Below are 13,564 nucleotides of genomic sequence, written 5' to 3' on the forward strand. Positions count from 1 at the left end.
TATTGCTCCTTGTTTTGTTCTTCTCACTGGGGATTAATTCAATAATTACAATACCTGGCCAGTTTATCTAAAATTTTATTCCTCATGTAGTTGTTACAGCAGGTATTCTGATCAATAATATCAACAGTTAGAGGAGGCCACTTGTTCTGGAGTGAAACGTAATTTTCCTGGGACTGAAATTCTTCAATCCATAAGGTGATGTTTAACCAATCATGGTGAGCTGTGAGGTATTTCCAGAGGGCTTCTGGTGAATATGATTTGTATTCTACATGAAGAACAAAACACATTTTAAAAGAGCAATTAATTATTAACACATAATTCAATACCGAATTACTAGGTAGATGTAACAATCAGAATATTAATATTCATGTAATGGATGAATTATCTGGGTCCTCTTTTTCTAACTTTAGTAATTCTTTTATGCTTTTCTTTGTATGGTTCATTTTATAATACTACAGTTTCACATTACTAGTGTTTAAAAAGTGAAACAGGGTCTCCTGAGCTGGGCATTTCACTGTGTATTCAACTCTCTTCTTTCTCCCTCTCTAAAAGTATTCTAGGGGCTGGGAAGGTGGCTCAGTGGTAGAGCGCTTGCCTTGCATGCATGAGGCCCTGGGTTCAATTCCTCAGCACCACATAAGCAAAAAGAAAAAAGCCAGAAGTAGCGCTGTGGCTCAAGTGGTTAGAGCGCTAGCCTTGAGCAAAAGAGCTGAGGGACAGCGCCCAGGCCCAGAGTTCAGGCCCCACAACCAAAAAAAAAAAAAAAAAAAAATTCTAGAACGGAGATGCCAAAACAGTTAAACATGAACACATAATTTAATGTTTGCTCGATATGTTTGTATTTTGGCTTTCTCATACTTGCCTTCTGGGCTTATCTTGGGAAAAAGGATGTATTCTTGGGTTGGTTCATCCCACCACTGAGCCCAATTTAACGCAATTCTGTGGTCTTCTTTGTTACATTCATCTTTATGATCACATTTGAGGAATGAGTCCAAGACAGATTTGTGCTTGAAAAAATCTTGTTCCTTTATCCAATACCTAGAAACAGAATGAATGACAAAGTTTTTGTTTTGTTTTCTATTTGGTGGGAGGGAAAGCCTTTTTTTTTTTTGGTCAGTCCTGGGGCTTGAACTCTGGGTCTAGGCTCAGGGACAGCACCCAGGCCCTGAGTTCAAGCCCCAGGCCCAGCAAAAAAATAAAATAAAATATAAGCATAGATCCTTCTGAGAAATTTATGCTGATAATACAAACTAGAGGGGCTGGGAAGGTGACTCAGTGGTAGAGTGATTGCCTTGTATGCCTGAGGCCCTGGGTTCGATTCCTCAGTCCCACATAAGCAGAAAAAGCCAGAAGCAGCACTGTGGCTCAGGTGGTAGAGCACTAGCCTTGAGCTGAAGAGCTGAGGGAATGCCGGGCGCTGGTGGCTCACGCCTGTAATCCTAGCTACTCAGGAGGCTGAGATCTGAGGATCGTGGTTCAAAGCCAGCCCAGGCAAGAGAGACCGTGAGACTCCTATCTCCAATAAACCACCAGAAAACCGGAAGTGGCACTGTAGCTCAAGTGGTAGAGCGCTCGCCTTGAGCTGAAGAGCTGAAGGACAGCGCCCAGGCCCAGAGTTCAAGCCCCACGACCGACAAAAAAAAAAAAAAAAAAAAAGAGCTGAGGGAAAGCGTCCAGGCCCAGAGTTCAGGCCCCATGACCAACAACAACAACAAAAAAACCAACACTAGATATCATCTATAATTTTATCAATAGGAGACTAATAGGAAAGAAAAGGGAAAGGGAGAACTAATAAGACTACCTGGGAAAGGACTGGATCTGCACATTTTCTTGGACATGTCCTGAATAAAGCTTCTCAACTTCATGCACGAAGTCTATAGTTCTGTTTTCTTTTTCAGAGAAGTATTTTTTCTCTTTCAAAATTTCAACCTTGAATAAAAATTGAAAAGAATAACCTCACAAACCTTTAGCACATTTACAAAACAAAACAAACTCATGAGATTAAATGCCACTTAAGAGTCTGGTGCCAGGACTGGGAAGGTGGCTCAGTGGTAGAGCGCTTGCCTTGCATGCCTGAGGCCCTGGGTTCGATTCCTCAGCACCATATAAGCAAAAAGAAAAAAGCCGGTAGTGGCACTGTGGCTCAAGTGGTAGAGTGCTAGCCTTGAGCTGAAGAGCTGAGGGGCAGTGCCCAGGCCCAGAGTTCAGGCCCCACAACCAGACCCAAGGAAAAAAAAAAAAAAAGAGTCTGGTGTCAGTGGCTCACACCTATAATCCCAGCACTCAGGAGGCGGAGGCCAAGTGTGAGTCTGAGGTAAGCCTAGGGTACATACTATGACCCTATTTCAAAACAACAACAACAACAACAACAACAACAACAAGAGGAACCCATGAAATTGTAACCCCTCTGTACGGTATTTTCACAATTAAAAAAAAAAAAAAAAAAAAAGAGGAAGCTACAAAATCTCACCTTTACCTACCAAAAAGTCCCGTATATATTTATCAGTTGTATAGAAGCATATTTTGAGCAACTGGTCTCTCACATCAAAGCCCTGTAAGAAACCCAGAAAACCATTTTGTATTGGAAATACAAAACATAAACATGTTGAATATAAACATGTTAGAAACAGGATATTTCTGTTGCAGGCAAATATTTATTTTCCCACACCTATTATATACATTTACTTGCTAATCCTCAAGTCCCTAAAACATTTGGGAGAACAAAGGCAGCCTATATAGACCAATTTAAGATGATACCATCCTACCACAGGGCCAAGACTACAACAACTTGCTGTGTTTATTTACTTGAACATTTTAAAGGTTGCTACAAACAACAATCCCTAACATTTTTTCTCTTTCCACCTAAACTTGCATAAACTCATCATGAGGGAAGACTCCATCTATGTAGATTAGAGCCAGCTTCAGGAGTCCTACTTCTAGGACTTGCCTTATCAAATGAAACAAAATTATAGAACGTGAAGCCCCAAACAAGGAGCCCGTAAAGCTCAAGTGGAGGTGTAAGGGGGTCACATCAAAGATCCAGAATGTCTTCCAACAAATAATAACATGGGCACATATGAAGTCTCCTATGGAAAACACTGTCTCACGGGTGTGGGGTGCATGACTGTGGTCCCAGGACTGAGGAAGCTGAAATGTGAGCACTGTGAATGTAAGGTCAGATGGGGCTATATAGTGAGACCCAGTTTCTTAAAAAAATCAAAAACAAAAACAAAAAACAAGGGGAGACTTTAAAATGTTTAAAAAATGCATTACATACTCACCATATTCTTCAAAAGTTCAGAGGCTTCCTTTATATTGTTGTTCTTTAAACTGTCATAGACCAAATCTAGGCCTATCTTGATAAGCTCCTGTAGTCTTTGAGCAGGATGATTGTTAATCCTGAAGAAGGTTTGTGCCTCTGGTATTTTATTATTTAAAATGGCCTGGGCAATAACTTCCTAGGAAAAGGGGGGGGGAGCAAAAAATATATTTTATTCTCTTCTTTATCAACGTGGGACATACACATTTATTGGGCACCTAACTAAGGAACTTTTATTTAAAATCTTTAACTTGGGTTTGGGACTAGGCACAGAGTATATGAAACTGACTAAAACAGACTCTGCTCTCTAGTAACTTGAAGTCTAGTGGAAGATATAGAGCAATTATAGTGCTGCCTGAAAAAGACTATGACACAAGTATCCCAGAATACTAAAGAAGACAGTTCAAAAGAGCGGTAATCAGACAGGCACAGTGGCTCACACCTGTGGTCCTAACTAGTCAAGAGGCAGATATCAGGAGGCTCATAGCTCAGTGCTAGTCCAAGCATACCTGTGATACTCTATTCAAAACCTACATAGGCAAAAAATAAAAGAGGAGGGGCATGAAGAAAGAAGGAAGGATATGACTCAGTGGTAAAGCACCTGCCTAAGAAGTTCAAGGCCCCAAATTCAAATGCTAGTACTGCCAAAAGAAAAAAGAAACATAACCAAAACAAAAAGAGGGGCTGAGAAGGTGGTTCAGCGGTAGAGCGCTTCCCTTGTATGCATGAGGTTCGATTCCTCAGCACCACATAAGCAAAAAGAAAAAAGCTGGAAGTAGTGCTGTGGTTCAAGTGGTAGAGCGCTAGCCTTGAGCTGAAAAGCTGAGGGACAGCGCTCAGGCCCAGAGCTCAGGCCCCATGACCGGACCCAAAAAAAAAATAAATTACAGCAAAGCAAATCTGTAACTGAAGCTCTAAAGCCAAAGGACAGGTAGTATTCTTGATGTAGGGATTTAAAGAAATATAAAGTATCAAGCTTGGCACAAAACTAGATTGCATGTTATATGTACATATTAGACATGTTTTTGAAGACAGACCACAGCTTTCATCAAAGTGAAGTGTAGACCGGGGTGGGGGTGGGGGAAAAAAGTGAAGTGTAACTCTCCAATTAAAAAAAAAAAAAAATCAGTAACTTAGAAAAAAAAACATTAAAGAGAAGAAAACAGGATGAGAGATAAGAAAAAGCAGCCAGTGGGAATGTGGCCTAATGGTAGAGTGCTTGCCTAGCATGCCCTAAGCCCTGGGTTTGATTCCTCAGTACCACATACACAGAAAAAGTCCAAAGTGGCGCTGTGGCTCAAGTGGTAGAGTGCTAGCCTTGAGCAAAAGAAGCTCAGGGACAGTGGCCCTGAGTTCAAGCTCTAGGACTGGCAAGAGAGAGACAGAGACAGAGAGAGACAGAGACAGAGAGGGAGAGAGGGAGGGAAGGAAGGGGAGGGGGAGAGGGGGGAGAGGGGGAAAGAGGGACAGAGAGAGAGAGAGAGAGGGAGAAGGAGGGAGAGGGAGAAGAAGGGGGAGAGGGAGAGGGAGAGGGAGAGGGAGAGGGAGAGGGAGAGCAATCAAGAGATGGAGGCTGAAAGATCACAAGCCTCAGACTAGGCTACAAAACACGTTCATGTCCAGCCTAGGCTAAACATTGAGACCCAACGTCAAAAACAAATAAACGAAACAAAGTGCCAGTCTTGATCCAGTGTGGTAGTATTGCTAGAGGAATGCCACCTCAGATGAATTTGTTTGACCCAAATGGCAGTTCTTGCATTAAGAAATAGCCAATCCAGCCAGGCGCTGGTGGCTCACGCCTGTAATCCTAGCTACTCAGGAGGCTGAGATCTGAGGATCGCGGTTCAAAGCCAGCCCAGGCAGGAGAGACCGTGGGACTCCTATCTCCAAATAAATCACCAGAAAACCAGAAGTGGCGCTGTAGCTCAAGTGGTAGAGCGCTCGCCTTGAGCTGAAGAGCTGAGGGACAGCGCCCAGGCCCAGAGTTCAAGCCCCACGACCGACAAAAAAAAAAAAAAAAAAAAAAAGAAATAGCCAATCCATATAGCAGATAAAATTAAAAAAGAGTTTGTTAGACATAAGTTTGAAGTTATGCCTAAACATTCTCAAACCAATAAAATAAACTCTTGGCAAAGATTCTCAATCTCAAGTGTAAAGGTTCTAAATCACAAGTGTAAAAATTCTAAATTCTATTTCTTGTGTTGCTTTCTCAGATCCTTTGAATCTGACAAAACACGTATGATAATTACTTATACTTACTTCACAGCTGAGTCTCTCCCATGCATCATTCTCTTTTACTGTGGGGATATTTTTATTGATAACATATTCATCCTTAATATCTGTTAGCTTCCAAGGAAACTTTATCATAAAGGTTCGGAGTTCATTGATGTAGTTTGTCAAAATGTTTACTCCTTTCTGTAGATCTTCATCTAGTTCTGTGAAAATCACCCATGTGCCATTCCAAGTGCAAGGGTGTGTACATGCACATACACAAACATAAAAGGGAGAAAAAGTAAGAAACACACCATGACTTGTTACAAAGAATTCCAGACAATGGCAAAATTCAAAATCAGTATTTTCAAACAATGTTTGAGGGTTTACTCTACTTCTAAGTAGCTGTGTGTTAATATAATCTTTTCCATACTCTTCACAGTGACAAGTCTCATGTCTTTGTGCCAACTTTGTATTAAAACCTCTTTCACTTACTCATTTTTACTCTACATTAGCAAATGGAACTACACTGGTTTTTAGGCTCTTCCATGTAACATCAGTGATTCTATCTGTGTCTTGACACAAGAACCGTGCAATTGTCCCGTTCATGCTGGTAGTCTTACCTTCAGTATGAATAAAAAGTTCCTTTATTTGTTTATTAAGGAAAGACAGTGTAAGATGAAGCAGCTGTTCTGAAAAGTGTTTGCTCTGGGTTTCAGAGTCACTTTCTCTAATTGCTGCACAAAGTAAGTCCAATGCTGGCGTCAACTCTTCCACATCTGAGAAAGAACCAAGGAAATGAACATGAACAACACTAGATTACTCTCCCCAAATTAACACATCCAAAAATACAATATTGCATTATAAAATATAAAGACTTATTTTTACAAAGCTCAAAAGACTTTCATGAAGACTTATTAAACTTTTTCTAATAATTATTCAATAGCTATAATTAACTACCAGTTTTCTGACCACCTATCTTAGGTATTATATTAATACCTTGTTTATTTTAAAAACCTAAGGAGGCTGGGTTGTATTCCCCTTAACATAGATGAGAAAAAGAAAACTAATGTTCAGAGAGGTAATTTTTTTTTTTTTTTTTTTGCTCAAGACTAGTGCTGTACCACTTCAAGCCTCAGCACCATTTCCTGATTTTTTGGTGTTTTTTATTATTGTTTTTTGTCGATCTTGGTGCCTGAACTGTGGGCCTGGGCACTGTCCCTTAGCTCTTCAGCTCAAGGCTAGCGCTCTACCACTTGAGCCACAGTGCCACTTCCGGCTTTTTCTGCTTATGTGGTGCTGAAGAATCGAACCAAGGGCCTCATGCAAGCAAGGCAAGCGCTCTACCACTGAGCCACCTTCCCAGCCCCATAGAGGGTAATTTTTAAAGTACATAGAAGAGCTAAAATCTGAACTTGATTAAGTTTGTCTTTCCTTCCCTGTAATTCCCTCTTGCTGGGAAATTCTTTCAGCCATCTTCTAGACTGGGTCATCACACTCTCTGTGGGGGCCATAGAAAAGTAAACTTTTCTAAGCAGAACATACAGCTTCAGAGACTGGTACCAATGATCCAGTAGGTAGTTAACCTGGGAGCCCAAAACTCCTCACCTTTCCCTTAAAAACCAGTCCTCAGGCTGGATTGTGGCTTAGTGGAAGAATGCTTGCCTAGCATGCATAAAACCCTGGGTTCCGTTCCTCAGTACTACATAAACAGAAAAAGCCAGAGTGATGCTGTGGCTCAAGTGGCAGAGTGCTATCCTTGAGCAAAAGGATCTCAGGGACAGTGCCCAGGACCTGAGTTCAAGCCCCAGGACTGGCAAAAACAAAAACAACAACAAAAAAAAAACAGTCCCCCCTTGGGGCAAATACAGCAGTTTTTGGTTATGGCAGCTCTTGAGAAATCATGTCACAACACATCTATCTCATCTGGCAGGCAAATTAATAAGCTTTACTTCTTTCCAAAACGCTGCTCTCATTATTTGTGAATTTGGCAGTGTGTCTAGGGACCTAGCTTTCTCTTTTTTAAAATCATGCACCAATTATGGAAAACATGGGTTGTGGGGGCTGGGAAAGTGGCTCAGTGGTAGAGTGCTTGCCTTGCATGCCTAAGGCCTTGGGTTCGATTCTCCAGCATCACATAAGCAAAAAGAAAAAAGCCGGAAGTGGCGCTATGGCTCCAGTGGTAGAGCACTAGCCTTGAGCTGAAGAGCTGAGGGACAGTGCCCAGGTCCAGAGTTCAGGCCCTTCGACCGGACCCAAAAAAAAGAAAAAGAAAAAAGAAAACATAGGTTTTCCACTAGGACAGTATAAAGGAACAACTACAGTCAGGGAGACTTGGGTCATCCTGCCAGTGTCTGGGTAAAAGATGGCCATTAGACAGTCAGACATGGTGCCCTAGAAAAGTTCAAGCAACAGGGAGCTCTGGCAGGACAGGGCACAGTGGTCAGAGGCCTTGCCCTCCCTGGAAAAGAGTGAGTCCTATCAGCAGAGACATGACTCTATTAGAGCACCTGTCTAACGGTATGAAAGTGAGAGGCCCTGAATTCAAACCACAATTACTGCCAAAAAAATAGAGAACAGAAAAATGAAACAGCAGCTAAGCACTAGTGACTCACACTGCAATCCTAGCGACTCAGGAGGCTGAGATCTGAGAATCACAGTTCAAAGCCAGCCCAGGCAAGGAAAGTCCATGAGACTCATCTGCAATTAACCATCTGAAAACCAGAAGTGTTACTGTGGCTCAAAATGCTAAAAGAAAAAGCTCAGGGACAGTGCCTAAGCCCTAAGTTCAAGGTCCACAATCAAAAAAGAAAAAGAAAAAAGGAAAGGAAAAAGAAAAGGAAAAGGAAAGAAGGGAGGGAGGAAGGAAGGGAACAGTAATTTAAAAGTGATTAGAAATGGTAGCTTCGAATTAGAAATCTTTTACTTACTTTTTAAATATAAACTTGATGGAGCATGATGAAACTGACCATCTACAGAAGATTTGGGGGACAGAGTAAAAAGATTTTCTTTGCTCTTCAAGAAGAAATCTACTGTGTCTAGCTGACGATTTTCTATCCCAGCCTAAAATTGGAGGAAATGAGAAAAAAAAATTACTATAGGAAAAATAAAATCCAGGATTCAGAATATTTGGTGGGGTGGAGGAGCTGAGGAGGTAATACTGGGTTTGAACTCAGTGGCTCTTGCTTACTAGCAAGTGACTACCACTTGAGCCATACCTCCAGCCCTAGAACACAGATTTTTGAACTTTACAACTTGGTATGCTGAGACTAGAGTAGATATGAGACTATGATTTTTTTCTTTTTTTTTTGGTTGGTCATGGGGCCTGAACTCTGGGCCTGAGCACTGTCCCCCAGTTCTTCAGCTCAAGGTTAGTGCTCTACCACTTTCTACTTATGTGATGCTGAGGAATAGAACCCAGGGCCTCATGTATGCAAGGCAAGCACTCTACCACTGAGCCACCTTCCCAGCCGAAACTATTTTTGCTAGGTTCTAGTGAGGACTCTGAAAACGATGATGCAATCTGTACCTGAAAGAGGAACCAATGGGTACTACAAGAAACTCCATTTTATCTCTCTAACCTGGTTCTCTGAGTTATTTCCTTTCTACTTTATCTTAATTTCCAGGAACAGCTAACTTTGTAAACATTCACCCCAGGACAGGAATCAAAGTGGTAACCATTTCCCTGGTGCCTGAAGGACCCCCATATTATCAGACCCTCAGGTAACAATCATTCAGCCAAAACCATTTAAACCACACAGAACATCTTGGCTCTGTCCTTGTTCTTCCCATATATAATCCTGAAAATATTGTTAGCTCCTTGAAGACTAGACTAAGACATTCATCTGCCTGTCCTTCTCAGTGTTAGTCACAAAAAGTACATCTCTTTCCTGCTTCACTGTCACTCATCTCTCTCAGAATGGACTCTAGGTTGCTTTAGCAGTAAAGCCAGACTCAGGCAGATGGGTCACAAGTTTTAGGAATTTGAACTATATGAGACACTGTCAAGAAAAAAAGGAAAGAGTTCCTGTCTTTATTAATATGGGTCTGGGCCACTCACTCAACCACCATGAGTCTGTTTATCTACAAAACAAGAGAACAAAACTACCCAATCCATCTCATGTGGCGGTGGTTGTTTTGTTTTTGTACCTTTTTTTTTGGGGGGGGGGGGAGCTTTCTTTTTTGGTACTAGTGATTGAACCCAGGACACTGCACTTGGTAGGCAAGTGTTTTGCCATTGCACTACATCCCAACGCTCATGTAGTTTTTATAAGACAATTCAATAATGTCTACAGAAAATGTCTGAATTATACAGTCCTATATATAATCAGACTATATCTTTTAAAGCTGGATAGAAAAGACAGGAAGTATAAGTTAGGAACAGAAGATCATTACTGTGTAGCTCTCCATGGCCTGCTTTCATTTCATTTAGTCTTAGCATATTGTTGCTTCCATTTTCTGTAGCAGTCTTTCTAAAATAGTATTACTGTTAAGTGGAATAAGAAAGAAACTAAACCTGAGTAAATGAATAGGTAAAGACTCTAGTTCTTGGGGCTGGGAAGGTGGCTCAGTGGTAGAGCGCTTGCCTTGCATACCTGAGGCCCTGGGTTCGATTCCTCAGCACCACATAAGCAAAAAGAAAAAACCCGGAAGTGGCGCTGTGGCTCAAGTGGTAGAGCACTAGCCTTGAGCTGAGGGACAGCACCCAGGCCCAGAGTTCAGGTCCCCCCCCCAAAAAAAGACTCTAGTTCTTGCCTGGCACTGATGGCTCATGCCTAGCTATTCAGGAGGCTGAGATCTGAAGATCATGGTTCAAAGCCAGCCTGGGCAGGAAAGTCTGTGAGACAGATCTCCAATTAACCACCAGAAAACCGGAAGTGGTGGTGTGGCTCAAGTGGCAGAGTGCTTGCTTTGAGCTAAAGAGTGGAGAAACAGCAACTAGGCCCAGAGTTCAAGCCCCCACAACTGACAAAAAAAACTATAGTTCTTTTGGCTGCTGGACTAAATGAATTCTCTCAGTCCTTCAGACACTGAATTCTTACCTCTAGTGCATGGATGGGAATTGAGCACCTCCCCCAACCATTGAGATGACAAAGAGAATCCACAGTGCTGGCACTTCCATGGATCATTAGTCTGTTTAAAAATTCCTCTTGAGTTAAACCAAACAGAATCAGAGAAAGCCCATTTTCTACAGGAAAAATGAAAATTACCAGACTTAAACTTGGGATCTATGACTTCAATTTTACTTCTAATTATCACTATTTCAGTGTCTTAATTACAAATAAATTTATTAGACACCCTGTATTATTATAGTATTAATTCATGCTTTTCTATGACTTATAAGTCAAAGTCTTATAAGAACAATGCATTAGGGCTGAAGCCTAATTAGGGTACTAACCTTGAGTGAAAAAGGCTCAGGACAGCACCCAATCCTTAGTTCAAGGTCCAGGGTAAAAAATTCAATCTTTATTGCTCTTCAAACTTTAGCAATTCCTTCAAAAAATTTTTTTTGTTGTGTGTATACCAGTTCTAGACCTTGACATTCTGGTCTAGACAGTGCCCCTGAGCTTTTTTGTTCAAGGCTAGTGACTTACCACTTAAGCCACAGCTCTACTTCCAATTTTTGGGGGCCTAATTGGAGATGAGTCTTATGGACTTTCCTGCCTGAGCTGGCTTTGAACCATAATCTTCAGATCTCAGCCTCCTGAGTAGTTACAATTATAGGCATTAGCCACCAGCATCCAGGAAAAAATGATCTTAATTAAAAATCAAATACATGAGACAATGTTACGAAGACTAATATCAAGCAGAGTGCTGTTGGCTCATGTCTATTATCTTAACTACTCTGGAGATTAACAGCCAGAGGACTGTGATTCAAGATCAGCCCATCTAGAAAAGTTCAAGTCTCCATCTCCAAAAAGTCAGGCAGGAGGCATCATTCAAGCAGAAGAACACCAGCAAAGTAAGCCAAGCAGAGCAAGCATGAGGCCATGAGTCCAACACCCATCTCCCAGTACTGGTTTTAAAAATCATTCCTCTGGAAGAGCTCAGGGACAGTGCCCAGGCCCAGAGTTCAAGCCCCATGATGGGCAAAAAAAAAAAAGTAAGGGAGATATTAGGGCTGGGAAGGTGGCTCAGTGGTAGAGCGCTTGCCTTACATGCCTGAGGCCCTGGGTTCGATTCTTCAGCACCACATAAGCAAAAAGGAAAAAGCCAGAAGTAGTGCTGTGGCTCAAGTGGCAGATTGCTAGCCTTGAGCTGAAGAGCTGAGGGACAGTGCCCAGGCCCAGAGTTCAGGCCCCACGACCAGACCCAAAAAAAAAAAATCATTCCTCTGTGAATGATTACTACTGAAAGACCCCCTCCCCAACCAACCAGGCCCTGAGCCTCTTTGTAGGGGAACAGAGTTTTGTATCTAACCAAGCTATTTCTGGCTTCTGTAACATGCTTTGCTAAGAAAATTATATTACCCCACACTCTCCCTTTGATAACTAACCTCACCAGTTAATCAATAAGCCCCACATCCTGCTAACTAACTCCACCCCGCAGTCGGCCTCCCTGGTATGAACAAATGACAGGTGCTAACTCGGATAAAGGTCACTTCCTCATTACCAAGGACTGGAGACACACAACTCGGCACCGGGGGACCCCATCAGAACAGTAATTGGCCAAGGTATATGATTTGTTTCAAAAGGATTGGCTGCCTGCGTGCAGACCTAGTTGTAATACTTTAAATTTACTGGCTAAAAAGTGCGGGCTCAGCTGTAACAGACTAAGGGGTCCCATAAAAGACCATCCCCGAGACTGCTCGGGGCTCCCAGCCACTGACCCGAACCTTGCGGATCTCGAGGTCACGTGCACCTGGGAGCCTGGGCATGCCCAAGTAAAACCCTCTTGCCTTTGCATCTGCTGTCGTCTGACTGGTGCTTGGGGCAGGGAGGTCCTGATTTGGGGGACACCCGAAGTCAGGGGTCTTTCACTACTTTTGAGGTAAAAGTGGTCAGCAGTTAGCACCAAGGCAGCAGAAGTGAAACACATCAGGAAAGCAATCCTCTTAGCAAAATATTTGAATCTCATAGAAGATATTCTCACCTTTCACTACGAGGCACAGTTGCTGGTCGCCGCTACTGTCTACAGGAACACACTTCTGGCCAAGCGAAATACACTGCATGCCCTGGGTCTCCAAATCCCAGAGGATAATGGTGTAGCCAGCAGTCTCCTCTACCCAAGTAAATAGTGCAGTAAAGCCTGTTACAGACATACATTTCAGTTCTCTGGGCTGCTCTTGTTCACTGAGGTGCATTATCTTCCATGATTTTCCTGGATCACTGGTCTTGGCATGATCTTTCTGGGGCAAAGTATAATGACCACACATCATACTCTGTGGGATAAAAGCCCAGCTTGGTAGTCTTGTGTTATGGCTATTAGGGGACTCCAAATGTAAAACATCCTGAAACCAGGGAACATTACAGGAAACCTCCAGTTTGGAGCTCTTCATTGTTTCATTCAGTGATGACAGCTGGGCCTCCCACGATCTGAAAGACAGCACTTAATCTGGTTACAGTGAATGGCATTAAAGCACTAAGCCACAGGCTGGGAAGGTGGCTCGGTGGTAGAGCACTTGCCTTGCATGCATGAGGTCCTGGGTTCAATTCCTCAGCACCACATAAGCAGAAAAAAAACAAAAAAAAGCCAGAAGTGGCGCTGTGGCTCAAGTGGTAGAGCGCTAGCCTTGACCTGAAGAGCCGAGGGACAGCGCCCAGGCCCAAAGTTCAGGCCCCACAACCCCAAAATAAATAAATAAATAAATAAATATAAATAAAGCACTAAGCCAGGATAAAGATGTTCAAGGGGCTGGGAAGGTGGCTTAGTGGTAGATGCTTGCCTTGCATGCATGAGACCTTCAGTTCTATTCCTCAGCACACATAAGCAGAAAAAGCCAGAAGTGGGGCTGAGTCTCAAGTGGTAGGCCCCATGACCAAAAAAAAAAAAAAAAAAAAATGTTCTTCATTCTTCACTTTTTTTTACAAGTTT

At 42.4% G+C, this 13,564-nt stretch overlaps 1 protein-coding gene across 2 annotated transcripts in view; it reads right to left on the reverse strand.

Annotated features, from left to right (window-relative positions):
• Positions 1–13,564, reverse strand: part of Spg11 (SPG11 vesicle trafficking associated, spatacsin) — a 59,486-nt gene that overhangs the window by 36,297 nt on the left and 9,625 nt on the right. For both annotated transcript variants that reach the window (XM_070005991.1, XM_070005992.1), the window contains 10 exons: positions 12,623–13,065; positions 10,573–10,718; positions 8,461–8,593; positions 6,154–6,309; positions 5,579–5,754; positions 3,282–3,458; positions 2,481–2,552; positions 1,802–1,929; positions 863–1,038; positions 55–265 (listed from right to left, as the gene is read on the reverse strand). In XM_070005991.1, coding sequence (XP_069862092.1) covers positions 55–265; positions 863–1,038; positions 1,802–1,929; positions 2,481–2,552; positions 3,282–3,458; positions 5,579–5,754; positions 6,154–6,309; positions 8,461–8,593; positions 10,573–10,718; positions 12,623–13,065 — 1,818 coding nt within the window. The remainder of the gene's footprint in view (positions 1–54; positions 266–862; positions 1,039–1,801; positions 1,930–2,480; positions 2,553–3,281; positions 3,459–5,578; positions 5,755–6,153; positions 6,310–8,460; positions 8,594–10,572; positions 10,719–12,622; positions 13,066–13,564) is intronic.

Source organism: Dipodomys merriami, unplaced genomic scaffold (assembly GCF_024711535.1).
Source record: "Dipodomys merriami isolate MVZ:Mamm:240054 unplaced genomic scaffold, mDipMer1.0.p SCAF_69, whole genome shotgun sequence".
NCBI classification, from domain to species: Eukaryota; Metazoa; Chordata; class Mammalia; order Rodentia; family Heteromyidae; genus Dipodomys; species Dipodomys merriami.